At 54.2% G+C, this 27,382-nt stretch overlaps 1 protein-coding gene across 4 annotated transcripts; it reads right to left on the bottom strand.

The window, feature by feature from the left end:
• Positions 1-594: 594 nt before the first annotated feature.
• On the bottom strand, positions 595-25,138 carry LOC138238235 (transforming growth factor beta-1-induced transcript 1 protein-like). 4 transcript variants are annotated; one of them, XM_069188307.1, is made up of 12 exons: positions 24,883-25,133; positions 17,865-17,915; positions 14,495-14,667; positions 14,340-14,401; positions 12,397-12,530; positions 11,554-11,677; positions 10,717-10,801; positions 8,593-8,775; positions 7,279-7,452; positions 6,937-7,018; positions 6,694-6,842; positions 595-5,877 (listed from the first exon to the last, which is right to left on the bottom strand). In XM_069188307.1, exons 1-12 carry the CDS (start codon positions 24,893-24,895, stop codon positions 5,611-5,613), a joined length of 1,497 nt encoding a protein of 498 aa, XP_069044408.1. In that variant the 5' UTR covers positions 24,896-25,133; the 3' UTR covers positions 595-5,610. The 4 variants fall into 4 exon arrangements, with proteins under 4 accessions (XP_069044408.1, XP_069044409.1, XP_069044411.1 ...); XM_069188308.1 differs by having other exon boundaries at positions 11,563-11,677; positions 24,883-25,132; XM_069188310.1 differs by lacking the exon at positions 17,865-17,915 and having other exon boundaries at positions 24,883-25,132.
• Positions 25,139-27,382: the final 2,244 nt, after the last annotated feature.

Genomic DNA, 27,382 nt, shown 5'->3' with positions numbered 1-27,382 from the left:
GTCTGGAGAGAAGTCAGGGTATCAGCTTGTTCCCCACCCCCACCCCTCTCTGTGTACAGCAGTGTCTCCTGTTCTGACTGGAGTGTCTCACCCAGCTGGGTCCTGAGAGAAGCTGGGGTATCAGCTTGTTCCCCACTCCCACCCCTCTCTGTGTACAGTAGTGTCTCCTGTCCTGACTGGAGTGTCTCACCCAGCTGGGTCTGGAGAGAAGCCAGGATCATGGTTTACACAACATGGCTGGGAGGCTTGTTCCCCCCTCCCACCCCCCTCTGTGTGCAGAACTGCCTCAGTCTGTCTCAAGTGCTCCTCCCTGAGTGTATTTTTCCAGTAGAGAGGTTGTCCTGTGGTCACGACCCCTGCTGGCTCTAAAGAATTCCCGTTAATGTCTCGGCGGTCCTCAAGCCTGTTGGCACAGTTGTTGTTAAGTTGTAGCTCCCTGAGCAGTGCTGTGGTGTTTCTTTCCTGCTGGAATTATAGTGTCCTGGGGGTGTAGTGGGCAGGCCCCCGTACAGCTGTGATCATACACAGACCCCAGCAGCCCGATCCGGGTCGTGGCCCAGCCTGCGTGTGCATCGATCATTGACGCTCAGTGGGTGTGATCAGCACCGCGAGACGCCTTTATTACTGTGTAGCCACGTCCACGACAAACTCAACACTGGCACAAAACTCAACACCGACATGACGAGGCCGACACCGTCTCGTGACACAGCGTCACTGGCTTTTACAAGGCAGTCTGGGACACCAAGTGTATAAAATATAATACTGAAACGTTTAAATAAGAAAAAGTGATACATATAGAAAATTGCATAAGATACCTTGTGTGCGTAAGGGCAAAGCTAGATAGATACCGTGTTGCAATAGTATATATATAATCTGTGTATCTAAACACTCAAGTTAATACTGCTAGATAAACCAATACTGTAATTATATCACAATCTCCTTTTTCCCCGAAATTCCCTCCATTACTCCTTTCACAATGTGTCTCCTGTCCTGCTGTGTGTTTATTACTGAGGGGATTCTCTGTGATCTCCTCTCTGCCTCACTGTGTCTCCTGTCCTGTGTGTTTGTTACTGAGAGATTCTCTGTGATCTCCTCTCCCTCACTGTCTCCTGTCCTGCTGTGTGTTTATTACTGAGGGGATTCTCTGTGATCTCCTCTCCCTCACTGTGTCTCCTGTCCTGCTGTGTTTGATACTGAGGGATTCTCTGTGATCTCCTCTCTGCCTCACTGTGTCTCCTGTCCTGTGTGTTTGTTACTGAGGAATTCTCTGTGATCTTTTCTCTGTGTCTCCTATCCTGTTCTCATGGTTAAACAGCTCTGTGCTCGAATGTCTTGGTACAAAATACTAGAGATCCTTTGGTCTCATGCTTTCTACTTCAGTTTGTGTTTATAAAAAGAGTCTTAAAATTAATATTTTTTCTCCCTGAAGTGTGTGACACGAGGGCAGTGTGCGTGTGTGCGTGTGTGCGTGTCTCTGTCTCCATCTCTCTATCTGAACAGCTTGATGAAACAGCCCTGACAGTAGGGCTTGTTGTCCTGCTACTTGAAGCTGTGAGAGTGTGAGAGTGTGAGAGTGTGAGTGTGTGTGAGTGTGTGTCTCTCTATCCGAACAGCTTGATGAAACAGCCCTGACAGTAGGGCTTGTTGTCCTGCTCCTTGAAGCTGAGAGTGTGCGAGTGTGCGAGTGTGCGAGTGTGCGAGTGAGTGTGTGTGTATGTCTCTCTATCCGAACAGCTTGATGAAACAGCCCTGACAGTAGGGCTTGTTGTCCTGCTCCTTGAAGCTGTGAGTGTGTGAGTGTGTCTCTCTATCCGAACAGCTTGATGAAGCAGCCCTGACAGTAGGGCTTGTTGTCCTGCTCCTTGAAGCTGTGAGAGTGAGTGTGTGAGTGTGAGTGTGAGTGTGCGAGTGTCTCTGTCTCTCTATCCGAACAGCTTGACGAAACAGCCCTGACAGTAGGGTTTGTTGTCCTGCTCCTTGAAGCTGTGAGTGTGAGAGTGTGAGAGTGTGAGAGTGTGAGAGTGTGAGAGTGTGAGTGTGTCTCTCTATCCGAACAGCTTGATGAAGCAGCCCTGACAGTAGGGCTTGTTGTCCTGCTCCTTGAAGCTGTGAGTGTGCGAGTGTGCGAGTGTGCGAGTGTGCGAGTGTCTCTCTATCCGAACAGCTTGATGAAGCAGCCCTGACAGTAGGGCTTGCTGTCCTGCTCCTTGAAGCTGTGAGTGTGCGAGTGTGCGAGTGTGCGAGTGTCTCTCTATCCGAACAGCTTGATGAAGCAGCCCTGACAGTAGGGCTTGCTGTCCTGCTCCTTGAAGCTGTGAGAGTGTGAGAGTGTGAGAGTGTGAGAGTGTGAGAGTGTGAGTGTGTGAGTGTGTGAGTGTGTGAGTGTGAGTGTGAGTGTGAGTGTGTCTCTGTCTCTCTATCCGAACAGCTTGATGAAGCAGCCCTGACAGTAGGGCTTGTTGTCCTGCTCCTTGAAGCTGTGAGTGTGCGAGTGTGCGAGTGTGCGAGTGTGCGAGTGTGCGAGTGTCTCTCTATCCGAACAGCTTGATGAAGCAGCCCTGACAGTAGGGCTTGCTGTCCTGCTCCTTGAAGCTGTGAGTGTGCGAGTGTGCGAGTGTGCGAGTGTCTCTCTATCCGAACAGCTTGATGAAGCAGTCCTGACAGTAGGGCTTGCTGTCCTGCTCCTTGAAGCTGTGAGAGTGTGAGAGTGTGAGAGTGTGAGAGTGTGAGAGTGTGAGAGTGTGAGTGTGTGAGTGTGTGAGTGTGTGAGTGTGTGAGTGTGTGAGTGTGAGTGTGAGTGTGTCTCTGTCTCTCTATCCGAACAGCTTGATGAAGCAGCCCTGACAGTAGGGCTTGCTGTCCTGCTCCTTGAAGCTGTGAGTGTGCGAGTGTGCGAGTGTCTCTCTATCCGAACAGCTTGATGAAGCAGCCCTGACAGTAGGGCTTGCTGTCCTGCTCCTTGAAGCTGTGAGAGTGTGAGAGTGTGAGAGTGTGAGAGTGTGAGAGTGTGAGAGTGTGAGAGTGTGAGAGTGTGAGTGTGTGAGTGTGTGAGTGTGTGAGTGTGTGAGTGTGAGTGTGAGTGTGTCTCTGTCTCTCTATCCGAACAGCTTGATGAAGCAGCCCTGACAGTAGGGCTTGTTGTCCTGCTCCTTGAAGCTGTGAGTGTGCGAGTGTGCGAGTGTGCGAGTGTGCGAGTGTGCGAGTGTCTCTCTATCCGAACAGCTTGATGAAGCAGCCCTGACAGTAGGGCTTGCTGTCCTGCTCCTTGAAGCTGTGAGTGTGCGAGTGTGCGAGTGTGCGAGTGTCTCTCTATCCGAACAGCTTGATGAAGCAGTCCTGACAGTAGGGCTTGCTGTCCTGCTCCTTGAAGCTGTGAGAGTGTGAGAGTGTGAGAGTGTGAGAGTGTGAGAGTGTGAGAGTGTGTGAGTGTGAGTGTGTCTCTCTATCCGAACAGCTTGATGAAACAGCCCTGACAGTAGGGTTTGTTGTCCTGCTCCTTGAAGCTGTGAGTGTGTGATTGTGAGAGTGTGAGAGTGTGAGAGTGTGAGAGTGTGAGAGTGTGAGAGTGTGAGTGTGTCTCTCTATCCGAACAGCTTGATGAAGCAGCCCTGACAGTAGGGCTTGTTGTCCTGCTCCTTGAAGCTGTGAGTGTGCGAGTGTGCGAGTGTGCGAGTGTCTCTCTATCCGAACAGCTTGATGAAGCAGCCCTGACAGTAGGGCTTGCTGTCCTGCTCCTTGAAGCTGTGAGTGTGCGAGTGTGCGAGTGTGCGAGTGTCTCTCTATCCGAACAGCTTGATGAAGCAGCCCTGACAGTAGGGCTTGCTGTCCTGCTCCTTGAAGCTGTGAGAGTGTGAGAGTGTGAGAGTGTGAGTGTGTGAGTGTGTGAGTGTGTGAGTGTGTGAGTGTGTGAGTGTGTGAGTGTGAGTGTGAGTGTGAGTGTGTCTCTGTCTCTCTATCCGAACAGCTTGATGAAGCAGCCCTGACAGTAGGGCTTGTTGTCCTGCTCCTTGAAGCTGTGAGTGTGCGAGTGTGCGAGTGTGCGAGTGTGCGAGTGTCTCTCTATCCGAACAGCTTGATGAAGCAGCCCTGACAGTAGGGCTTGCTGTCCTGCTCCTTGAAGCTGTGAGTGTGCGAGTGTCTCTCTATCCGAACAGCTTGATGAAGCAGTCCTGACAGTAGGGCTTGCTGTCCTGCTCCTTGAAGCTGTGAGAGTGTGAGAGTGTGAGAGTGTGAGAGTGTGAGTGTGTGAGTGTGTGAGTGTGTGAGTGTGTGAGTGTGTGAGTGTGAGTGTGAGTGTGTCTCTGTCTCTCTATCCGAACAGCTTGATGAAGCAGCCCTGACAGTAGGGCTTGCTGTCCTGCTCCTTGAAGCTGTGAGTGTGCGAGTGTGCGAGTGTGCGAGTGTCTCTCTATCCGAACAGCTTGATGAAGCAGCCCTGACAGTAGGGCTTGCTGTCCTGCTCCTTGAAGCTGTGAGAGTGTGAGAGTGTGAGAGTGTGAGAGTGTGAGAGTGTGAGAGTGTGAGTGTGTGAGTGTGTGAGTGTGTGAGTGTGTGAGTGTGTGAGTGTGTGAGTGTGTGAGTGTGTGAGTGTGAGTGTGAGTGTGAGTGTGTCTCTGTCTCTCTATCCGAACAGCTTGATGAAGCAGCCCTGACAGTAGGGCTTGTTGTCCTGCTCCTTGAAGCTGTGAGTGTGCGAGTGTGCGAGTGTGCGAGTGTGCGAGTGTGCGAGTGTCTCTCTATCCGAACAGCTTGATGAAGCAGCCCTGACAGTAGGGCTTGCTGTCCTGCTCCTTGAAGCTGTGAGTGTGCGAGTGTGCGAGTGTGCGAGTGTGCGAGTGTCTCTCTATCCGAACAGCTTGATGAAGCAGTCCTGACAGTAGGGCTTGCTGTCCTGCTCCTTGAAGCTGTGAGAGTGTGAGAGTGTGAGAGTGTGAGAGTGTGAGAGTGTGAGAGTGTGAGAGTGTGAGAGTGTGAGTGTGTGAGTGTGTGAGTGTGTGAGTGTGTGAGTGTGTGAGTGTGTGAGTGTGAGTGTGAGTGTGAGTGTGTCTCTGTCTCTCTATCCGAACAGCTTGATGAAGCAGCCCTGACAGTAGGGCTTGCTGTCCTGCTCCTTGAAGCTGTGAGTGTGCGAGTGTGCGAGTGTGCGAGTGTCTCTCTATCCGAACAGCTTGATGAAGCAGCCCTGACAGTAGGGCTTGCTGTCCTGCTCCTTGAAGCTGTGAGAGTGTGAGTGTGTGAGTGTGTGAGTGTGTGAGTGTGTGAGTGTGTGAGTGTGAGTGTGAGTGTGTCTCTGTCTCTCTATCCGAACAGCTTGATGAAGCAGCCCTGACAGTAGGGCTTGCTGTCCTGCTCCTTGAAGCTGTGAGTGTGCGAGTGTGCGAGTGTGCGAGTGTCTCTCTATCCGAACAGCTTGATGAAGCAGCCCTGACAGTAGGGCTTGCTGTCCTGCTCCTTGAAGCTGTGAGAGTGTGAGAGTGTGAGAGTGTGAGAGTGTGAGAGTGTGAGAGTGTGAGAGTGTGAGAGTGTGAGTGTGTGAGTGTGTGAGTGTGTGAGTGTGTGAGTGTGTGAGTGTGTGAGTGTGAGTGTGAGTGTGAGTGTGTCTCTGTCTCTCTATCCGAACAGCTTGATGAAGCAGCCCTGACAGTAGGGCTTGTTGTCCTGCTCCTTGAAGCTGCCCTTGCTCAGGGCCTTCAGACAGAAGGCACACACCAGGTGCTGGGGGTGGAACTTGGCGCCCATGGCGGTGACACAGCGCCCCCTGATGGGCTCCTGGCAGGCCTGGCACACGCTGCCGCGGCTGCGGTGGTAGTGAGCCTCACACAGGGGCTGCCCCTCGTGTTCGAAGAAACTCCCGTTCACGAAGGGTGTGTAGCACTCCTGCGGACAGAGAGAGGAGTGAGGTGTCACCCTGCTGTTCCCCTCCTCTCTCTCCTATCGTTTCCTTTCTCCTCCCTCTCCTCTTTCCTCTCTCTCCTACCCCACCATCTCTCCTCTCTCACTTCTCTTGCCCCTCCTCTCCCCTCTCCTGCCCCAGCCCCTGTTACCCTGCACACGAAGCACTGGGGGTGCCACAGCGTGCTCAGGGCTCTCTCTCCCCTCTCCCCTCTCTCTCTCCTCCCTCTCTCTCTCCTCTTTCCCCCCTCTCTCTCTCTCCTCTTTCCCCCCTCTCTCTCTCTCCTCTCTCGCTCCTCTCTCGCTCCTCTCTCCTCTCTCCCCCCACTCTCTCCTCTCTCGCTCCTCTCTCCCCCCTCTCTCTCTCTCCCCTCTCTCTCTCCCCTCTCTCTCTCTCTCCTCTCTCTCTCTCTCCTCTCTCTCTCCCCCCCTCTCTCTCCCCTCTCTCTCTCTCCTCTCTCGCTCCTCTCTCCTCTCTCTCTCCTCTCTCTCTCTCCCCTCTCTCGCTCCTCTCTCCTCTCTCTCTCCTCTCTCTCTCTCCCCCCTCTCTCTCCTCTCTCCCTCCCCCCTCTCTCCCTCCTCTCTCTCTCCTCTCTCTCCTCTCTCTCTCTCCCCCCTCTCTCTCCTCTCTCCCTCCCCCCCTCTCTCCCTCCTCTCTCTCTCTCTCCCCCCCTCTCTCTCCCCTCTCTCTCTCCCCTCTCTCCCCCCTCTCTCTCTCTCTCTCCCCCCCTCTCTCTCCCCTCTCTCTCTCCCCTCTCTCCTCTCTCTCCCCTCTCCTGCCCCAGCCCCAGCCCCTGTTACCCTGCACACGAAGCACTCGGGGTGCCACAGCGCGCTCAGGGCGGAGATGTAGTTGTCCAGGATGGGCCGGGCGCAGGCCTGACAGCGGGAGGCGAACAGAGACAGGAAGTCCTCCTGGCAGTAGGGCCTCCCGTCGCGCTCGTGGAACCCTGTGGACACAGAGCAGGGCTCCTGAGCGCCCCCTGCAGGGGGGACAGGGACCAGCAGGGGGCCGAGGGGGCAGGGGACAGAGCCGGGCCTCACCTTCCTCGCCAAAGGACCGTCCACACTGGACACAGCAGAAACACTCCGGGTGCCAGTTCCTGTCCAGAGCAGTCACCATCTTCTACACACACACAGAGAGAGAGGAGCAGTATTTGACACACACTGACACACTGCTGCTGTCTACAGCATCACCATCTTCTACACACACAGAGAGAGAGAGAGGAGCAGTATTTGACACACACTGACACACTGTTGCTGTCTACAGCATCACCATCTTCTACACACAGAGAGAGGAGCAGTATTTGACACACACTGACACACAGCGGGGGACACGGGGAGTCGGGGTCAGGGGTCAGGGGTCAGAGGTCAGGGGGGACTCACGTGCAGGATGGACTTGCTGCACTGGGCGCAGTGAGGAGAGAAGCGGCTGAAATAGTCCTTCTCGCAGTACGGCTTCCCATCCTTCTCGAAGAACGTGCTGGAGCCCAGCTCAGCCTGACACTCGCTGCACACAAAGTGGTCCGGGTGCCAAGCCTGCCCCAGCGCAGTCACCACCTGCAGAGAGAGAGACAGGGTCACACACACACACACTGTCCCAGCGCAGTCACCACCTGCAGAGAGAGAGACAGGGTCACACACACACACACTGTCCCAGCGCAGTCACCACCTGCAGAGAGAGAGACAGGGTCACACACACACACACACTGTCCCAGCGCAGTCACCACCTGCAGAGAGAGAGACAGGGTCACACACACACACACTGTCCCAGCGCAGTCACCACCTGCAGAGAGAGAGACAGGGTCACACACACACACACACTGTCCCAGCGCAGTCACCACCTGCAGAGAGAGAGACAGGGTCACACACACACACACACACACACACACTGTCCCAGCGCAGTCACCACCTGCAGAGAGAGAGACAGGGTCACACACACACACACACTGTCCCAGCGCAGTCACCACCTGCAGAGAGAGAGACAGGGTCACACACACACACACACACACACACACTGTCCCAGCGCAGTCACCACCTGCAGAGAGAGAGACAGGGTCACACACACACACACACACACACACACACACACACACACACACACACACACACACACACACTGTCCCAGCGCAGTCACCACCTGCAGAGAGAGAGACAGGGTCACACACACACACACACACACACACACACACACACTGCCCCAGCGCAGTCACCACCTGCAGAGAGAGAGAGACAGGGTCACACACACACACACACACACACACACACACACACACACACACACACACACTGTCCCAGCGCAGTCACCACCTGCAGAGAGAGAGACAGGGTCACACACACACACACACACACACACACACACACACACTGTCCCAGCGCAGTCACCACCTGCAGAGAGAGAGACAGGGTCACACACACACACACACACACTGTCCCAGCGCAGTCACCACCTGCAGAGAGAGAGACAGGGTCACACACACACTCTCACACACACACACACACACACACACACACACACACACACACACACACACACACACACACACACACACACACACACACACTGTCCCAGTGCAGTCAGAGAGACAGGGTCACACACACACACACACACACACTGTCCCAGTGCAGTCAGAGAGACAGGGTCACACACACACACACACACACACACACACACACACACACACACACACACACACTGACCTGTCCCACGATGGGCTTTTGGCATGCTGAGCAGGTGCCCTTGGCAGTGGTGGTGATGCCCTGCCTGCTCAGGTCTGATTGGAGGAGCCCCAGCATGCTGTCCAATGAGCCACTGGGGTTCTGTGGGGGCGGGGCTGCCTGCCGTGATGATGTCAGCACAGGTTGAGTGACAGGAGGAGGTGGCTAGAGGAGAGGCAGAGGGCAGGGCTAGTGTGTGGAGGATCTTCAAGATCTCCATAGCAACAACACAGGTACAGGAGATTCTGTATATATACACACTGTACACACAGTACACACACAGTACACACACTGTACACACACACTGTATACACACACTGTACACACACACTGTACACACACACACACACTGTACACACACACTGTACATACTGTATATACACACACTGTCCACACAGTACACACAGATTGTATACACACACACTGTACACACACTGTATATACACACACTGTACACACACTGTATATACACACACTGTGCACTCACACTGTACACACACTGTATACACACACTGTACACACACTGTATATACACACACAGTATACACGCACTGTACACACAGTACAAACACTGTATATACACACTGTACATACACACAGTGTACACACTGTATATAAACACACTGTACACTCACAGACACTGTACACACTGTATATACACACACTGTACACACAGTACACTCACAGATACTGTACACACAATTTACACACTGTACACTCACAGACACTGTACACACACTGTACACCCTGTATATACACACTGTACACTCACACACACTGTACACACACTGTACACCCTGTATATACACACTGTACAGTCACAGACACTGTACACACACTGTACACCCTGTATATACACATCACACACACTGTACACACACTGTACACCCTGTATATACACACTGTACACTCACACACACTGTACACACTGTATATACACACACTGTACACTCACAGACACTGTACACACTGTATATACACACTGTACACTCACACACACTGTACACCCTGTATATACACACACTGTACACTCACACTGTACACACTGTATATACACACTGTACACTCACACTGTACACACACACACACACTGTATATATACACTGTATACACACACTGTCCACACAGTACACTCACAGATACTGTACACACAATTTACACACTGTACACTCACACTGTATATACACACACTGTATATATACACTGTATACACACACTGTACACACACACACTGTATATATACACTGTATACACACACTGTACACTCACACTGTATATACACACACTGTACACACACACACTGTATACACACACTGTCCACACAGTACACACAGATTGTATATACACACACTGTACACACACTGTATATACACACACTGTACACACACACACTGTATACACACACTGTCCACACAGTACACACAGATTGTATATACACACACTGTACACACTGTTTATACACACACTGTACACTCACACTGTACACACACTGTATATACACACACTGTACACCCTGTATATACACACACTGTACAGTCACACACACTGCACACACTGTATATACACACACTGTACACACACACACACACAGTATATATACACTGTATACACACACTGTCCACACAGTACACACAGATTGTATATACACACACTGTACACACTGTATATACACACACTGTACACTCACACTGTACATACTGTATATACACATACTGTACACACACACTGTACACACAGTACACACACTGTACACACTGTATATACACACACTGTACACTCACACTGTATATAGACACACTGTACACACACACACTGTACACCCCTGTATATACACACACTGTACAGTCACACACACTGTACACACTGTATATACACACACTGTCCACACAGTACACACTGTATATACATACACAGTACACTCACAGACACTGTACACACTCACTGTTCACACTGTACACTCACACACTGTACACTCACAGACACTGTACACACTGTATATACAGACACACACAGAACTGGAGCACAGACTCACTGTATTGAGACACACACACCCCTGGAGTACAGATTCACTGTTTAGACACACACACACCTGGAATACAGACTCACCGTGTTCTGGACTTTGAAGTCTGACAGAGACGCCATCAGTTTGTCCAGCTCAAGAGTGGCTGAGGTGGCAGAGGGCTTGACTGAGCTGGGAGAGAGACTGAGGGTTACTGACTGGACAGTGACTGGACACCAGCATAGACTGACTGACTCAGGAGTACTGACTGGACAGTGACTGGACACCAGCATAGACTGACTGACTCAGGAGTACTGACTGGACACTGACTGGACACCAGCATAGACTGACCGACTCAGGAGTACTGACTGGACAGTGACTGGACATCAGCATAGACTGACCGACTCAGGAGTACTGACTGGACAGTGACTGGACACCAGCATAGACTGACCGACTCAGGAGTACTGACTGGACAGTGACTGGACACCAGCATAGACTGACCGACTCAGGAGTACTGACTGGACACTGACTGGACACCAGCACACACTGACCGACTCAGGAGTACTGACTGGACACTGACTGGACACCAGCACAGACTGACCGACTCAGGAGTACTGACTGGACACTGACTGGACACCAGCACACACTGACTGACTCAGGAGTACTGACTGGACAGTGACTGGACACCAGCATAGACTGACTGACTCAGGAGTACTGACTGGACACTGACTGGACACCAGCATAGACTGACCGACAGGAGTACTGACTGGACACTGACTGGACACCAGCACACACTGACCGACTCAGGAGTACTGACTGGACACTGACTGGACACCAGCACAGACTGACCGACTCAGGAGTACTGACTGGACACTGACTGGACACCAGCACACACTGACTGACTCAGGAGTACTGACTGGACACTGACTGGGCTCCAGCAGTACCTGCAGTACCTGGAGGTGTTGCTAGGGGGCGCAGTCTTGTCTCTGGCCACTCCGGACTGGAACTCTTTGAGCTTCTCCCCAGTCTCATCCCTCTTACTGGAGGGGAACTGCGCCAGGATCTCGTCTGCAGAACAGAACCGAGCCAACCTGGGTCACAGAAAGAGGCACATATACACACACACACTCTCACACACTCACACACACTGTGAGACACTCCCTCACACTCACACTCTCACTCTCATACACACTCTCTCATACACACTCTCTCACACACACACTCACACACACACTCTCACACACACACTCACACTCACACACTCACACACACTGTGAGACACTCCCTCACACTCACACTCTCACTCTCACACACACTCTCTCACACACACACACACTCACACACTCAAACACACTCACTCTCTCACACATACACACACACTCTCAGACACAGACTCACACACACACACTCACTCTCACACAGACTCTCACAGACAGACTCTCACACTCACACACTCACACAGACTCACACACACTCTCTCCCACTCTCTCACACACACGCTCACACACTCACTCAGACACACACTCTCAGACACAGACTCACACACACACACTCACTCTCACACAGACACACACAGACTCTCACAGACAGACTCTCACACTCTCACACTCACACACTCACACAGACACACAGACACACAGACACACAGACACACAGACACACAGACTCACACACAGACTCTCACACTCACACACTCACACAGACACACAGACTCACACACTCTCATACACACACACACTCACACACTCACACGTGGACAGAGACTAGCAGATGCTCCTCAGACAGACCTGTGATGTTGAACTGAGTGGCGTTCAGCTCCTGCAGCAGGTGATCCAGTTCACTCAGCCCCCCCCCCAGTACTGAGGACGAGCTGAACGCCGGGGGGTCTGGAGAGCGAGGGGAGCGCGGCTTACATACCGTACTGAGAGAGAGAGGGGTTAATACACACACTGAACACTCCAGTACACCAACACTGCACTGAGAGAGAGAGGGGTTAATACACACACTGAACACTCCAGTACATTAACACTGCACTGAGAGAGAGAGGGGTTAATACACACACTGAACACTCCAGTACACCAACACTGCACTGAGAGAGAGAGGGGTTAATACACACACTGAACACTCCAGTACATTAACACTGCACTGAGAGAGAGAGGGGTTCATACAGACACTGAACACTCCAGTACATTAACACTGCACTGAGAGAGAGAGGGGTTAATACAGACACACTGACTGGACACTCCAGTACATTAACACTGCACTGAGAGAGAGAGGGGTTAATACAGACACACTGACTGGACACTCCAGTACATTAACACTGCACTGAGAGAGAGAGGGGTTCATACACACACACTGACTGGACACTCCAGTACATTAACACTGCACTGAGAGAGAGAGAGGGGTTAATACAGACACACTGACTGGACACTCCAGTACATTTACACTGCACTGAGAGAGAGAGAGGGGTTCATACACACACACTGACTGGACACTCCAGTACACTAACACTGCAATGAGAGAGAGATGGGTTAATACACACACTGAACACTCCAGTACATTAACACTGCACTGAGAGAGAGATGGGTTAATACACACACTGAACACTCCAGTACATGAACACTGCACTGAGAGAGAGAGGGGTTAATACACACACTGACTGGACACTCCAGTACATTAACACTGCACTGAGAGAGAGAGGGGTTCATACAGACACACTGACTGGACACTCCAGTACATGAACACTGCACTGAGAGAGAGAGAGGGGTTCATACAGACACACTGACTGGACTCTCCAGTACATTAACACTGCACTGAGAGAGAGAGGGGTTCATACAGACACACTGACTGGACACTCCAGTACATTAACACTGCACTGAGAGAGAGAGGGGTTCATACAGACACACTGACTGGACACTCCAGTACATTAACACTGCACTGAGAGAGAGAGGGGTTCATACAGACACACTGACTGGACACTCCAGTACATTAACACTGCACTGAGAGAGAGAGGGGTTAATACACACACACTGACTGGACACTCCAGTACATTAACACTGCACTGAGAGAGAGATGGGTTAATACACACACTGAACACTCCAGTACATGAACACTGCACTGAGAGAGAGAGGGGTTAATACAGACACACTGACTGGACACTCCAGTACATTAACACTGCACTGAGAGAGAGAGGGGTTAATACAGACACACTGACTGGACACTCCAGTACATGAACACTGCACTGAGAAAGAGAGGGGTTAATACAGACACACTGACTGGACACTCCAGTACATTAACACTGTACTGAGAGAGAGAGGGGTTAATACAGACACACTGACTGGACACTCCAGTACATTAACACTGCACTGAGAGAGAGAGAGGGGTTAATACACACACACTGACTGGACACTCCAGTACATTAACACTGCACTGAGAGAGAGAGGGGTTAATACAGACACACTGACTGGACACTCCAGTACATGAACACTGCACTGAGAGAGAGAGGGGTTAATACAGACACACTGACTGAACACTCCAGTACATTAACACTGCACTGAGAGAGAGAGGGGTTAATACAGACACACTGACTGGACACTCCAGTACATGAACACTGCACTGAGAGAGAGAGGGGTTAATACACACACTGACTGGACACTCCAGTACATTAACACTGCACTGAGAGGGAGAGAGAGTTAGAGGGGTACCCAGGTGCACAGAGCTTGTTACCTACCTGTAGAGCCTGTCGGGCTCCGGACCGGGACCAGAGCTCGTCTTCATTGCAGAGGAAACTGTCTGAACGCACAGAGAGAGGCGGGGTTACAGCAGGCTTGTCCATCACCGCGTCGCTAAGCAACTGCCCACCTCACTGACCAATGACAGGCCTACCTGCTGAGGGGTGTAGGCGGGGGGAGGGGGGCAGGGCTGGGGAGAGTCTCTGGAGACGGTGGGGGGCTGCAGGGGGGCTTCCGCAGGGTCAGGGGGGCCGGGGGGGTCCGTCAGCAGCACTGGCCGTCGGGAGAGAGGAGATGTGGAGCCTTCAAGATCAGCGAGGAGAGCATCTGAGTGGAGAGAGGAGAGAGGAGAGATCAGAGAGGAGAGAGGAGAGCATGTGAGTGGAGAGAGGAGAGAGGAGAGATCAGAGAGGAGAGAGGAGAGCATGTGAGTGGAGAGAGGAGAGAGGAGAGATCAGAGAGGAGAGAGGAGAGATCAGAGAGGAGAGAGGAGAGCATCTGAGTGGAGAGAGGAGAGAGGAGAGAGGAGAGATCAGAGAGGAGAGAGGAGAGCATGTGAGTGGAGAGAGGAGAGAGGAGAGATCAGAGAGGAGAGAGGAGAGCATCTGAGTGGAGAGAGGAGAGAGGAGAGAGGAGAGATCAGAGAGGAGAGAGGAGAGAGGAGAGAGGAGAGGGGAGAGGGGAGAGGGGAGAGGGGAGAGGGGAGAGAGGAGAGATCAGAGAGGAGGGGAGAGGGGAGAGGGGAGAGATCAGAGGGGAGAAGGGAGAGAGGAGAGAGGAGAGAGGAGAGAGGAGAGAGGAGAGAGGGGAGAGGGGAGAGGGGAGAGGAGAGAGGAGAGATCAGAGAGGAGAGAGGAGAGCATGTGAGTGGAGAGAGGAGAGAGGAGAGATCAGAGAGGAGAGAGGAGAGATCAGAGAGGAGAGAGGAGAGCATCTGAGTGGAGAGAGGAGAGAGGAGAGACCAGAGAGGAGAGAGGAGAGCATCTGAGTGGAGAGAGGAGAGAGGAGAGAGGAGAGAGGAGAGAGGAGAGATCAGAGATCAGAGAGGAGAGAGGAGAGAGGAGAGAGGAGAGAGGAGAGAGGAGAGAGGAGAGAGGAGAGAGGAGAGAGGAGAGGGGAGAGGGGAGAGGGGAGAGGGGAGAGATCAGAGAGGAGGGGAGAGGGGAGAGGGGAGAGATCAGAGGGGAGAAGGGAGAGAGGAGAGATCAGAGAGGAGAGAGGGGAGAGGGGAGAGGAGAGAGGAGAGGGGAGAGAGGAGAGATCAGAGAGGAGAGAGGAGAGAGGAGAGATCAGAGAGGAGAGAGGAGAGATCAGAGAGGAGAGAGGAGAGCATCTGAGTGGAGAGAGGAGAGATCAGAGAGGAGAGAGGAGAGCATCTGAGTGGAGAGAGGAGAGAGGAGAGATCAGAGAGGAGAGAGGAGAGAGGAGAGAGGAGAGGGGAGAGGGGAGAGATCAGAGAGGAGGGGAGAGGGGAGAGGGGAGAGATCAGAGAGGAGAGAGGAGAGATCAGAGAGGAGAGAGGAGAGCATCTGAGTGGAGAGAGGAGAGATCAGAGAGGAGAGAGGAGAGGGGAGAGGGGAGAGGGGAGAGATCAGAGAGGAGGGGAGAGGGGAGAGGGGAGAGATCAGAGAGGAGGGGAGAGATCAGAGAGGAGAGAGGAGAGAGGAGAGAGGAGGGGAGAGGGGAGAGATCAGAGAGGAGAGAGGAGAGAGGAGAGATCAGAGAGGAGGGGAGAGGGGAGAGATCAGAGAGGAGAGGGGAGAGATCAGAGAGGAGAGGGGAGGGGGGAGAGTTGAGAGATCAGAGAGGAGAGGGGAGAGGGGAGAGAGGAGAGAGGAGAGATCAGAGAGGAGAGATCGGAGGGGAGAGGAGAGAGGGGAGAGATCAGAGAGGAGGGGAGAGATCAGAGAGGAGGGGAGAGGGGAGAGGGGAGAGATCAGAGGGGAGAAGGGAGAGATCAGAGAGGAGAGAGGAGAGGGGAGAGGGGAGAGGGGAGAGATCAGAGAGGAGGGGGGAGAGGGGAGAGATCAGAGAGGAGGGGAGAGGGGAGAGATCAGAGGGGAGAAGGGAGAGATCAGAGAGGAGAGAGGAGAGAGGAGAGAGGAGAGGGGAGAGGGGAGAGGGGAGAGGGGAGAGAGGAGAGATCAGAGAGGAGAGGGGAGAGGGGAGAGATCAGAGAGGAGAGGGGAGAGGGGAGAGATCAGAGAGGAGAGGGGAGAGGGGAGAGGGGAGAGGGGAGAGATCAGAGGGGAGAAGGGAGAGATCAGAGAGGAGAGAGGAGAGAGGAGAGAGGAGAGAGGAGAGAGGAGAGGGGAGAGGGGAGAGAGGAGAGAGGAGAGGGGAGAGGGGAGAGGGGAGAGGGGAGAGGGGAGAGTTGAGAGATCAGAGAGGAGAGCATCTGAGAGGAGAGATCGGAGGGGAGAGGGGAGAGGAGAGAACAAGTGAAACACACCCCTAGACACCCCTAGACACCCCTAGACACCCCTAGACACACACAGACACACACAGACACACACAGACACCCCTAGACACACACAGACACACACAGACACCCCTAGACACACACAGACACCTCTAGACACCCCTAGACACACACAGACACCTCTAGACACCTCTAGACACCCCTAGACACACACAGACACACACAGACACCCCTAGACACACAGAGACACCTCTAGACACCTCTAGACACCCCTAGACACACACAGACACACACAGACACACACAGACACCTCTAGACACCCCTAGACACACACAGACACCCCTAGACACACACAGACACACACAGGCACACCTAGACACACACAGACACCTCTAGACACCCCTAGACACACACAGACACCCCTAGACACACACAGACACACACAGACACCCCTAGACACACAGAGACACCTCTAGACACCCCTAGACACACACAGACACACACAGACACCTCTAGACACCCCTAGACACACACAGACACCCCTAGACACACACAGACACACACAGGCACACCTAGACACACACAGACACCTCTAGACACCCCTAGACACACACAGACACCCCTAGACACACACAGACACCCCTAGACACACACAGACACACACAGACACCCCTAGACACACACAGACACCTCTAGACACCCCTAGACACACACAGACACACACAGGCACACCTAGACACACACAGACACACACAGGGGGCACATTGTGTGGCAATATTCAGACTGGCACAAAGACAGACAGGCAGAGACATGCAGACATGCAGACAGACAGACAGACAGACAGACAGACAGGCAGACAGGCAGACAGGCAGGCAGACAGACAGACAGGCAGGCAGGCAGACAGGCAGACAGGCAGACAGGCAGACAGACAGACAGGCAGGCAGACAGGCAGACAGGCAGGCAGGCAGACAGACAGACAGACAGGCAGACAGGCAGACAGGCAGACAGGCAGACAGGCAGACAGGCAGCAGACAGGCAGGCAGACAGACAGACAGACAGGCAGACAGACAGACAGGCAGACAGGCAGACAGACGCTACATACCGAAAACAACAACACGTGGACTGAGGGGGGAGTAAGTTGGGTCAGGCTGGCCTGAAGGGAGACAGACAGATACAGTAACCAATCAAGGTGCAGACAAACACGTACCAGCCAATCCCAGCGCAGGGACACGGTGAGGCGGGCCATTCCAAGCATGGTGGGCGGGCACAAAACGCACCACAAGAGAGCACACACTGAGGCACTGGCCAATCAGAAGGGAGAGAGCCACATGCAGGACCAATGACAGGACAGAGACTCACTGACCACTCCCACGCTCAGGACCAATGACAGGACAGAGACTCACTGACCACTCCCACGCTCAGGACCAATGACAGGACAGAGACTCACTGACCACTCCCACGCTCAGGACCAATGACAGGACAGAGACTCACTGACCACTCCCACGCTCAGGACCAATGACAGGACACTGACAGACTCATTGTTCACTCTCACTGCAGACTCACTGACCACTCCCAGAGCAGACACACTGACCACTCCCACTGCAGACTCACTGACCACTCCCAGAGCAGAGACACTGACCACTCCCACTGCAGACTCACTGACCACTCCCAGAGCAGACACAGTGACCACTCCCACTGCAGACTCACTGACCACTCCCAGAGCAGAGACACTGACCACTCCCACTGCAGACTCACTGACCACTCCCAGAGCAGAGACACTGACCACTCCCACTGCAGACTCTCACACTGTCACACACACACACTCATACTAACACACACTCTCATACACTGACACACACTCACACACACTCTCATACTCACACACACTCACACACACTCTCACCAGCCCTGCAGGACTGGACCTGAACCACTGGACCAGCTGTCCTCCTGGTGTAACAGGACTGGTCCTGAACCACTGGACCAGCTGTCCTCCTGGTCCAACAGAACCGGACCTGAGCCACCGGACCAGCTGTCCTCCTGGTCCAACAGGACTGGTCCTGAGCCACTGGACCAGCTGTCCTCCTGGTCTAACAGGACTGGTCCTGAGCCACTGGACCAGCTGTCCTCTCCTCCTGGTCCAACAGGACTGGTCCTGAGCCACTGGACCAACTGTCCCCCTGGTCCAACAGGACTGGACCTGAGCCACTGGATCAGCTGTCCTCCTGGTCCAACAGGACTGGACCTGAACCACTGGACCAGCTGTCCTCCTGGTCCAACAGGACTGGTCCTGAGCCAGTGGACCAGCTGTCCTCCTGGTCCAACAGGACTGGTCCTGAGCCACTGGACCAGCTGTCCTCCTGGTCCAACAGGACTGGTGTGCTGTGCTGCTGTGCTGGTCAGTGTTCATGTGTCTCTCCTCTCTGCACGAGTCTATGTGCAGCATGTCAGAGGCAGGAAGAGAGCAGGGTTATCACACAACCACACACTGCTGCTCATATAAGGACACACTTTCAGAAAGGAGATCTTGACCATATATAGAAAAACCATGACTCAGACATCAACACACTGACACACACAGATAACAGCACACTGACAGACACAGATCAAAGAACACTGACACACACTGTCACACACGAGACACACCATCACACACTGTCACACAGGAGACACACCGACTCACCGTCACACTGACACACACACTCACACACATTCAAATACACTCATACACTGACAAACAGACTGATGAGCTTGTACTGAAACGCACAACACTGACACACACTGACACTCACACACTCATGTACTGACACACACACACGACACTGACACACACACACAACACTGACACACGCAGATGAGCTTGTACTGAGACTCACAGAGCTGTAAAGAGAAGATCACACACCAGCGCACACTTATTCAATCATGAATTATCCAAGTATCTTAAACATTATCACTGTGTCTCTTAAAAATGCAAACTGTAGTATTCAAGAGGCTCTTTTTAAAACCCTTTAAACGTTTCTCTCCATATATCTGGTCCTGGTGCCCCAGCACACTGACGGGGACACTGGACTGTAAACAGGCGCCGTCCTTCAGATGAGACGTGAAGCCGATGTCCTGACTCTCTGTGCTCATTAACAATCTCGGGGTGTCTCTATAAAAGAGTCGGGGTGTCACCCCGGTGTCCCCCTGGTCTTGACCAGTCCTCCTAATGACCCCTAATGACCTCTGACCTGTCCCCATCGCTCTGAGAGCTGCTGTGTGGGAGAGGACTGGCGCATGATCCAGGTGGGGTACACACTGCTGGGGGTGGAGGGGATCCCCATTACTGTGAAGAGCTCTGAGTGGGGTGTCCGGGAAAGGGCTACAGTGAGTATAGAAGGTCACCCCCCTCCCCTTTCAAAACGTGTACCTTGTGTTGTCTGACACTCCGAAAGTGAAGACAGTTGAGATCAGGTTCCTCACACACTGTAACCCCAACATCATTCTGAGACCCTCGCAAAACGAATGAATACCCCCACAGTCAAATACCCGGGCTGGGGGGGTGAACCCTTGCTCAGGCCTCACCTGCCCCCTTCCAGATCACACAACCACCCCTCCTGTGACCTGCTGTGCTGATTCCATCGGCTCAGAATCACAGGCCGTTTGTAGGGGGTCCACTCTGGACGGAAAGGTGCTTTCAGAAGAGCTATACAGGATAGCGGCGTGGGGAGGCCAGAGTGGGGAGACGGGTGTGAAGAGATTTCAGAGGCCTGATGTGTCCCCAGGAGCACAGTGGAGACCAGCACTAAGAAGTGGGAGGCGTGTGGAGTCACATAGGGTCTCTTTGTGTTAGAGAGACAAGGAAACAGCCACACCGGGTCTCCTTGTGTCAGAGAGACAAGGAAACAGCCACACCGGGTCTCCTTGTGTCAGAGAGACAAGGAAACAGCCACACCGGGTCTCCTTGTGTCAGAGAGACAAGGAAACAGCCACACCGGGTCTCCTTGTGTCAGAGAGACAAGGAAACAGCCACACCGGGTCTCCTTGTGTCACAGAGACAAGGAAACAGCCACACCGGGTCTCTTTGTGTCAGAGAGACAAGGAAACAGCCACACCGGGTCTCCTTGTGTCACAGAGACAAGGAAACAGCCACACCGGGTCTCCTTGTGTCAGAGAGACAAGGAAACAGCCACACCGGGTCTCCTTGTGTCAGAGAGACAAGGAAACAGCCACACCGGGTCTCCTTGTGTCACAGAGACAAGGAAACAGCCACACCGGGTCTCCTTGTGTCAGAGAGACAAGGAAACAGCCACACCGGGTCTCTTTGTGTTAGAGAGACAAGGAAACAGCCACACCGGGTCTCTTTGTGTCACAGAGACAAGGAAACAGCCACACCGGGTCTCTTTGTGTCAGAGAGACAAGGAAACAGCCACACCGGGTCTCCTTGTGTCACAGAGACAAGGAAACAGCCACACCGGGTCTCTTTGTGTCAGAGAGACAAGGAAACAGCCACACCGGGTCTCCTTGTGTCACAGAGACAAGGAAACAGCCACACCGGGTCTCCTTGTGTCAGAGAGACAAGGAAACAGCCACACCGGGTCTCTTTGTGTCAGAGAGACAAGGAAACAGCCACACCGGGTCTCCTTGTGTCAGAGAGACAAGGAAACAGCCACACCGGGTCTCTTTGTGTCAGAGAGACAAGGAAACAGCCACACCGGGTCTCCTTGTGTCACAGAGACAAGGAAACAGCCACACCGGGTCTCTTTGTGTCAGAGAGACAAGGAAACAGCCACACCGGGTCTCTTTGTGTCAGAGAGACAAGGAAACAGCCACACCGGGTCTCCTTGTGTCAGAGAGACAAGGAAACAGCCACACCGGGTCTCTTTGTGTCAGAGAGACAAGGAAACAGCCACACCGGGTCTCCTTGTGTCACAGAGACAAGGAAACAGCCACACCGGGTCTCTTTGTGTCAGAGAGACAAGGAAACAGCCACACCGGGTCTCTTTGTGTCAGAGAGACAAGGAAACAGCCACACCGGGTCTTGTTGTGTCGGTTCTGTTTCTCCGGGTTGAACAGGGGGAGAGGGTTCTGTGTCTCCGGGTTGAGAAGGGGGAGAGGTTCTGTGTCTCCGGGCCGGTGACCCAGGAAGTGCCCAGACAGAGCCCACAGTCTGCCCCGAGCCCCGCAGATCCGGGATCCGGTATCCCGACAGCCGGCAAGAGCTGCTCCCAGCGGATATCGACTCTACTCCAGCTCAGATGTTCTGCTGTTTCCTTTGATTGGATTTTTTCAGAAACTGCTTCCTTCTCTCAGCTGGCCGCTGAGCAGGGACGGTGTGCGAATAAAACTGGAAACGTCTGAGTTCATCTGTCTTCTCTTGGGGCTCTAGGGCAGCACAGGGTGAAGACAGGGAAACTGGGGTGACTCTCCCTGCCCCTGTGACTATAAGAAACTCCAGTGGGCACACACTTCTGTGAGAGTGTCTCCAGTGGGCACACACTGCTCTGTCTCTCTGTGAGAGTGTCTCCTGTGGGCACACACTGCTCTGTGTGTCTCTGTGAGAGTGTCTCCAGTGGGCACACACTGCTCTGTGTGTCTCTGTGAGAGTGTCTCTGTGAGAGTGTCTCCAGTGGGCACACACTGCTCTGAGTGTCTCTGTGAGAGTGTCTCCAGTGGGCACACACTGCTCTGTGTGTCTCTGTGAGAGTGTCTCCAGTGGGCACACACTGCTCTGTGTCTCTGTGAGAGTGTCTCCAGTGGGCACACACTGCTCTGTGTGTCTCTGTGAGAGTGTCTCCAGTGGGCACACACTGCTCTGTGTCTCTGTGAGAGTGTCTCCTGTGGGCACACACTGTTCTGAGTGTCTCTGTGAGAGTGTCTCCTGTGGGCACACACTGCTCTGTGTCTCTGTGAGAGTGTCTCCAGTGGGCACACACTGCTCTGTGTGTCTCTGTGAGAGTGTCTCCAGTGGGCACACACTGCTCTGTCTCTCTGTGAGAGTGTCTCTCTGTGAGAGTGTCTCCTGTGGGCACACACTGCTCTGTGTGTCTCTGTGAGAGTGTCTCCAGTGGGCACACACTGCTCTTTGTCTCTGTGAGAGTGTCTCCTGTGGGCACACACTGCTCTGAGTGTCTCTGTGAGAGTGTCTCCAGTGGGCACACACTGCTCTGTGTGTCTCTGTGAGAGTGTCTCCTGTGGGCACACACTGCTCTGTGTCTCTGTGAGAGTGTCTCCTGTGGGCACACACTGCTCTGTGTCTCTGTGAGAGTGTCTCCAGTGGGCACACACTGCTCTGTGTCTCTGTGAGAGTGTCTCCAGTGGGCACACACTGCTCTGTGTCTCTGTAAGAGTGTCTCCAGTGGGCACACACTGCTCTGTGTGTCTCTGTGAGAGTGTCTCCAGTGGGCACACACTGCTCTGTGTGTCTCTGTGAGAGTGTCTCTCTGTGAGAGTGTCTCCAGTGGGCACACACTGCTCTGTGTGTCTCTGTGAGAGTGTCTCCTGTGGGCACACACTGCTCTGTGTCTCTGTGAGAGTGTCTCTGTGAGAGTGTCTCCAGTGGGCACACACTGCTCTGTGTGTCTCTGTGAGAGTGTCTCTCTGTGAGAGTGTCTCCAGTGGGCACACACTGCTCTGTGTGTCTCTGTGAGAGTGTCTCCTGTGGGCACACACTGCTCTGTGTGTCTCTGTGAGAGTGTCTCCTGTGGGCACACACTGCTCTGTGTGTCTCTGTGAGAGTGTCTCCAGTGGACACACTGTTCAGTGTGTCTCTGTGAGAGTGTCTCCAGTGGGCACACACTGCTCTGTGTCTCTGTGAGAGTGTCTCCAGTGGGCACACACTGCTCTTTGTCTCTGAGAGTGTCTCCAGTGGGCACACACTGCTCTTTGTCTCTGTGAGAGTGTCTCCTGTGGGCACACACTGCTCTGTGTGTCTCTGTGAGAGTGTCTCCGGTGGGCACACACTGCTCTGAGTGTCTCTGTGAGAGTGTCTCCAGTGGGCACACACTGCTCTGTGTGTCTCTGTGAGAGTGTCTCCTGTGGGCACACACTGCTCTGTGTGTCTCTGTGAGAGTGTCTCCAGTGGGCACACACTGCTCTGTGTCTCTGTGAGAGTGTCTCCAGTGGGCACACACTGCTCTGTGTCTCTATGAGAGTCTCCCCAGTGGGCACACACTGCTCTGTGTGTCTCTGTGAGAGTGTCTCTGTGAGAGTGTCTCCAGTGGGCACACACTGTTCTGTGTGTCTCTGTGAGAGTGTCTCCAGTGGGCACACACTGCTCTGTGTCTCTGTGAGAGTGTCTCCAGTGGGCACACACTGCTCTTTGTCTCTGTGAGAGTGTCTCCAGTGGGCACACACTGCTCTGTGTGTCTCTGTGAGAGTGTCTCCAGTGGGCACACACTGCTCTGAGTGTCTCTGTGAGAGTGTCTCCGGTGGGCACACACTGCTCTGAGTGTCTCTGTGAGAGACACTGCTCTTTGTGTTTCTGTGAGAGTGTCTCCTGTGGGCACACACTGCTCTGAGTGTCTCTGTGAGAGTGTCTCCAGTGGGCACACACTGCTCTGTGTGTCTCCTGTGGGCACACACTGCTCTGTGTCTCTGTGAGAGTCTCCCCAGTGGGCACACACTGCTCTGTGTGTCTCCAGTGGGCACACACTGCTCTGTGTCTCTGTGAGAGTCTCCCCAGTGGGCACACACTGCTCTGTGTCTCTGTGAGAGTCTCCCCAGTGGGCACACACTGCTCTGTGTGTCTCTGTGAGAGTGTCTCCAGTGGGCACACACTGCTCTGTGTGTCTCCAGTGGGCACACACTGCTCTGTGTGTCTCCAGTGGGCACACACTGCTCTGTGTCTCTGTGAGAGTCTCCCCAGTGGGCACACACTGCTCTGTGTGTCTCCAGTGGGCACACACTGCTCTGTGTCTCTGTGAGAGTCTCCCCAGTGGGCACACACTGCTCTGTGTGTCTCCAGTGGGCACACACTGCTCTGTGTCTCTGTGAGAGTCTCCCCAGTGGGCACACACTGCTCTGTGTCTCTGTGAGAGTCTCCCCAGTGGGCACACACTGCTCTGTGTGTCTCCAGTGGGCACACACTGCTCTGAGTGTGATAAAAATCCACGCAGCGCTACAGCAACAGCAGTCGAACTCACCCAGATCGTCCATCGTCTCTCGGCGCCGGTTTCTCGCTGGAAGCTGCCGAAGTCGATCCTGTCCCGGGAGCCGGACGGTCCCGCGGTCGAGCCGGGAGCGGAGGTCGGTGTCGCCAGCGGGAGCGCAGCCGGGAAGAGGCTCGAGGCTCGGGAAGAGGCTCGGGAAGGGACTCGGAAAAGGGCGGATTCCCGGCCGCTGTCCCGCCGCGCAGTGCGCGTGTCTGGAGAGAGACCCCCTCGCTCACACGCGCACGCCCGTTCCCAGGCCGTGACGTCACCGCGGACATTCCAACACCATATTAGGAGCAGAGCCGCGAGCGCAGGAGAGCCTGAGTCTGGAGCGCTGTTACTGAGCACAGCTACTGAGCACTGTCTCCGAGCCTGGAGCGCTGTTACTGAGCACAGCTACTGAGCACTGTCTCCGAGCCTGGAGCGCTGTTACTGAGCACAGCTACTGAGCACAGTCTCCGAGCCTGGAGCGCTTTTACCGAGCACAGCTACTGAGCACAGTCTCCAAGCCTGGAGCGCTGTTACTGAGCACAGCTGCTGAGCACAGTCTCCGAGTCTGGAGCGCTGTTACTGAGCACAGTCTCTGAGCCTGGAGCGCTGTTACTGAGCCTGGAGAGCACTTACTGAGCACAGTCTCTGAGCCTGGAGCGCTGTTACTGAGCACAGTCTCTGAGCCTGGAGAGCACTTACTGAGCACAGTCTCTGAGCCTGGAGCGCTGTTTCTGAGCACAGTCTCTGAGCCTGGAGCGCTGTTACTGAGCACAGCTACTAAGCACCGTTACTGAGCACTGTTGCTGAGCCTGGAGCGCTGTTACTGAGTACAGTATGAGTACAGAGGTGAGTACAGTATGAATACAGAGACAAGTCCAGTACGAGTACAGAACGAGTACAGTACGAGTACAGAACGAGTACAGAACGAGTACAGAACGATTACAGTATGAGTACAGAACGAGTACAGAACGAGTCCCGGATCACACAAGGCTGGTCAGCGGAGCCGAGCGATCAGGTCCGCGTGGGGAAACTTCTCCAAGGGGCAGAGCGCTGTGGCCAGTCTGATCGGCCGCGCGGCCAGGGCGCCCCTCTCCTCCCTCGCCCTCTGCCCTGCAGCCTGACCCTGACCGCCGGGGACAGCCGGGGCGGGCGGAGACAGGATAGAGACCCCACAGCGGGGGAGACGCCAGACACAGCATGACGGGTCGTAGCCGGTCGCTCCTCGGCTCGGTTCTGCCGCTGACCCAGATCTGCTGGTCTGAGGCAAGACAGAGTCGGAGAGGCAGGGACAGACTGGGCAGCCTGGTGAAGAGACGTCCCAGTCCGTTTCCCCTCTGTCCCTCAGTCCCGGGTTCGGCGTACAGCACAGTCCAGGTACTCCCATCGGAGCGCAGATACCCCAGCTCCAAAACCAGCAGGTTCAAGTCCTCACTCAACACCTGAAGCCAAGTCCTCACTCACTCTGACCCTCCATGTCAACAGGTCTGGATATTGACGGAGATCAGGTTGGTACGGCCAGCAGCCAAAATCCTCTGCAACTCACAACTGGCAGCTACTGGAGCCCAGCAGGGGGAGCTCTCACCCAGCTCACAGCCCACTGGAGCCCAGCAGGGGGCGCCCTCACCCAGCTCACAGCCCACTGGAGCCCAGCAGGGGGCGCTCTCACCCAGCTCACAGCCCACTGGAGCCCAGCAGGGGGCGCCCTCACCCAGCTCACAGCCCACTGGAGCCCAGCAGGGGGCACTGTCCCCCAGCTCACAGCCCACTGGAGCCCAGTAGGGGGCGCCTGGCCAGAACCTGGAGGGGAGACCCCTGGGAGAGGTGTGAGTGGGGCCAGCAGGGGGCGCTCTCACCCTGCGCTCTGTGTGGGTCCTGATGCCCCAGTCCAGTGATGGTGAGCTATAAAAGAGTAGGGCTGGACACTGACGGGGACACTGGACTGTAAACAGGCGCCGTCCTTCAGATGAGACGTGAAGCCGGGGTCCTGACTCTCTGTGCTCATTAACAATCCCATTGTTAATGTCTCTCGAGAAGAGTCGGGGTGTCACCCCGGTGTCCCTCTGCTCTCCTCCACTGAGAGCTGCTGTGTGGGAGAGGACTGGAGCCTCATCCAGGTGGGGTACACACTGCTGGGGGTGGGGGGGATCCCCATGACCTGTACAGCGCATTGAGTGGGGTGTCCAGACAGGCGCTATATAAGGGTCAGCAATTATTATTCCGGTAGCAGATGTTCAGCAGGGAGTAAACCCATCGCTCGTGTCTGCATGGAGTTGAATTTTCCCTCATGTCCGCCAGCACTGTGGCTGTAAAACCGCTCCCCCTGAGACAAGCAGACGAGAGAGCTCCGGTCCGGTCCGCGAGAGCCCAGCAGGGCACGAGCCAGCGTCATCAAACTGGGCCTGTTCCAGAACGGTGTGTGGGAGCAGGGCGCGCCGCTGGAGACGGACAGGGGGTTACTGGGGGGCAGGAGAACAGACTGACCTCTGACACAGCAGTTTGA

The sequence above is a fragment of the Lepisosteus oculatus genome, chromosome 4, assembly GCF_040954835.1.
Source record: "Lepisosteus oculatus isolate fLepOcu1 chromosome 4, fLepOcu1.hap2, whole genome shotgun sequence".
Taxonomy (NCBI): Eukaryota; Metazoa; Chordata; class Actinopteri; order Semionotiformes; family Lepisosteidae; genus Lepisosteus; species Lepisosteus oculatus.
Note: the sequence above shows the minus strand (reverse complement) of the source record. Positions and strands in the feature narration are given on the sequence as shown.

Coding starts and splice junctions, on each gene's coding strand:
- LOC138238235 (XM_069188307.1), bottom strand. Junction 14,668..17,864: donor TCCACGTGTTGTTGTTTTCG/GTATGTAGCGTC, acceptor CTCTCCACTCAG/ATGCTCTCCTCGCTGATCTT. Junction 7,019..7,278: donor GCAGCAAGTCCATCCTGCAC/GTGAGTCCCCCC, acceptor GTGTGTGTGTAG/AAGATGGTGACTGCTCTGGA.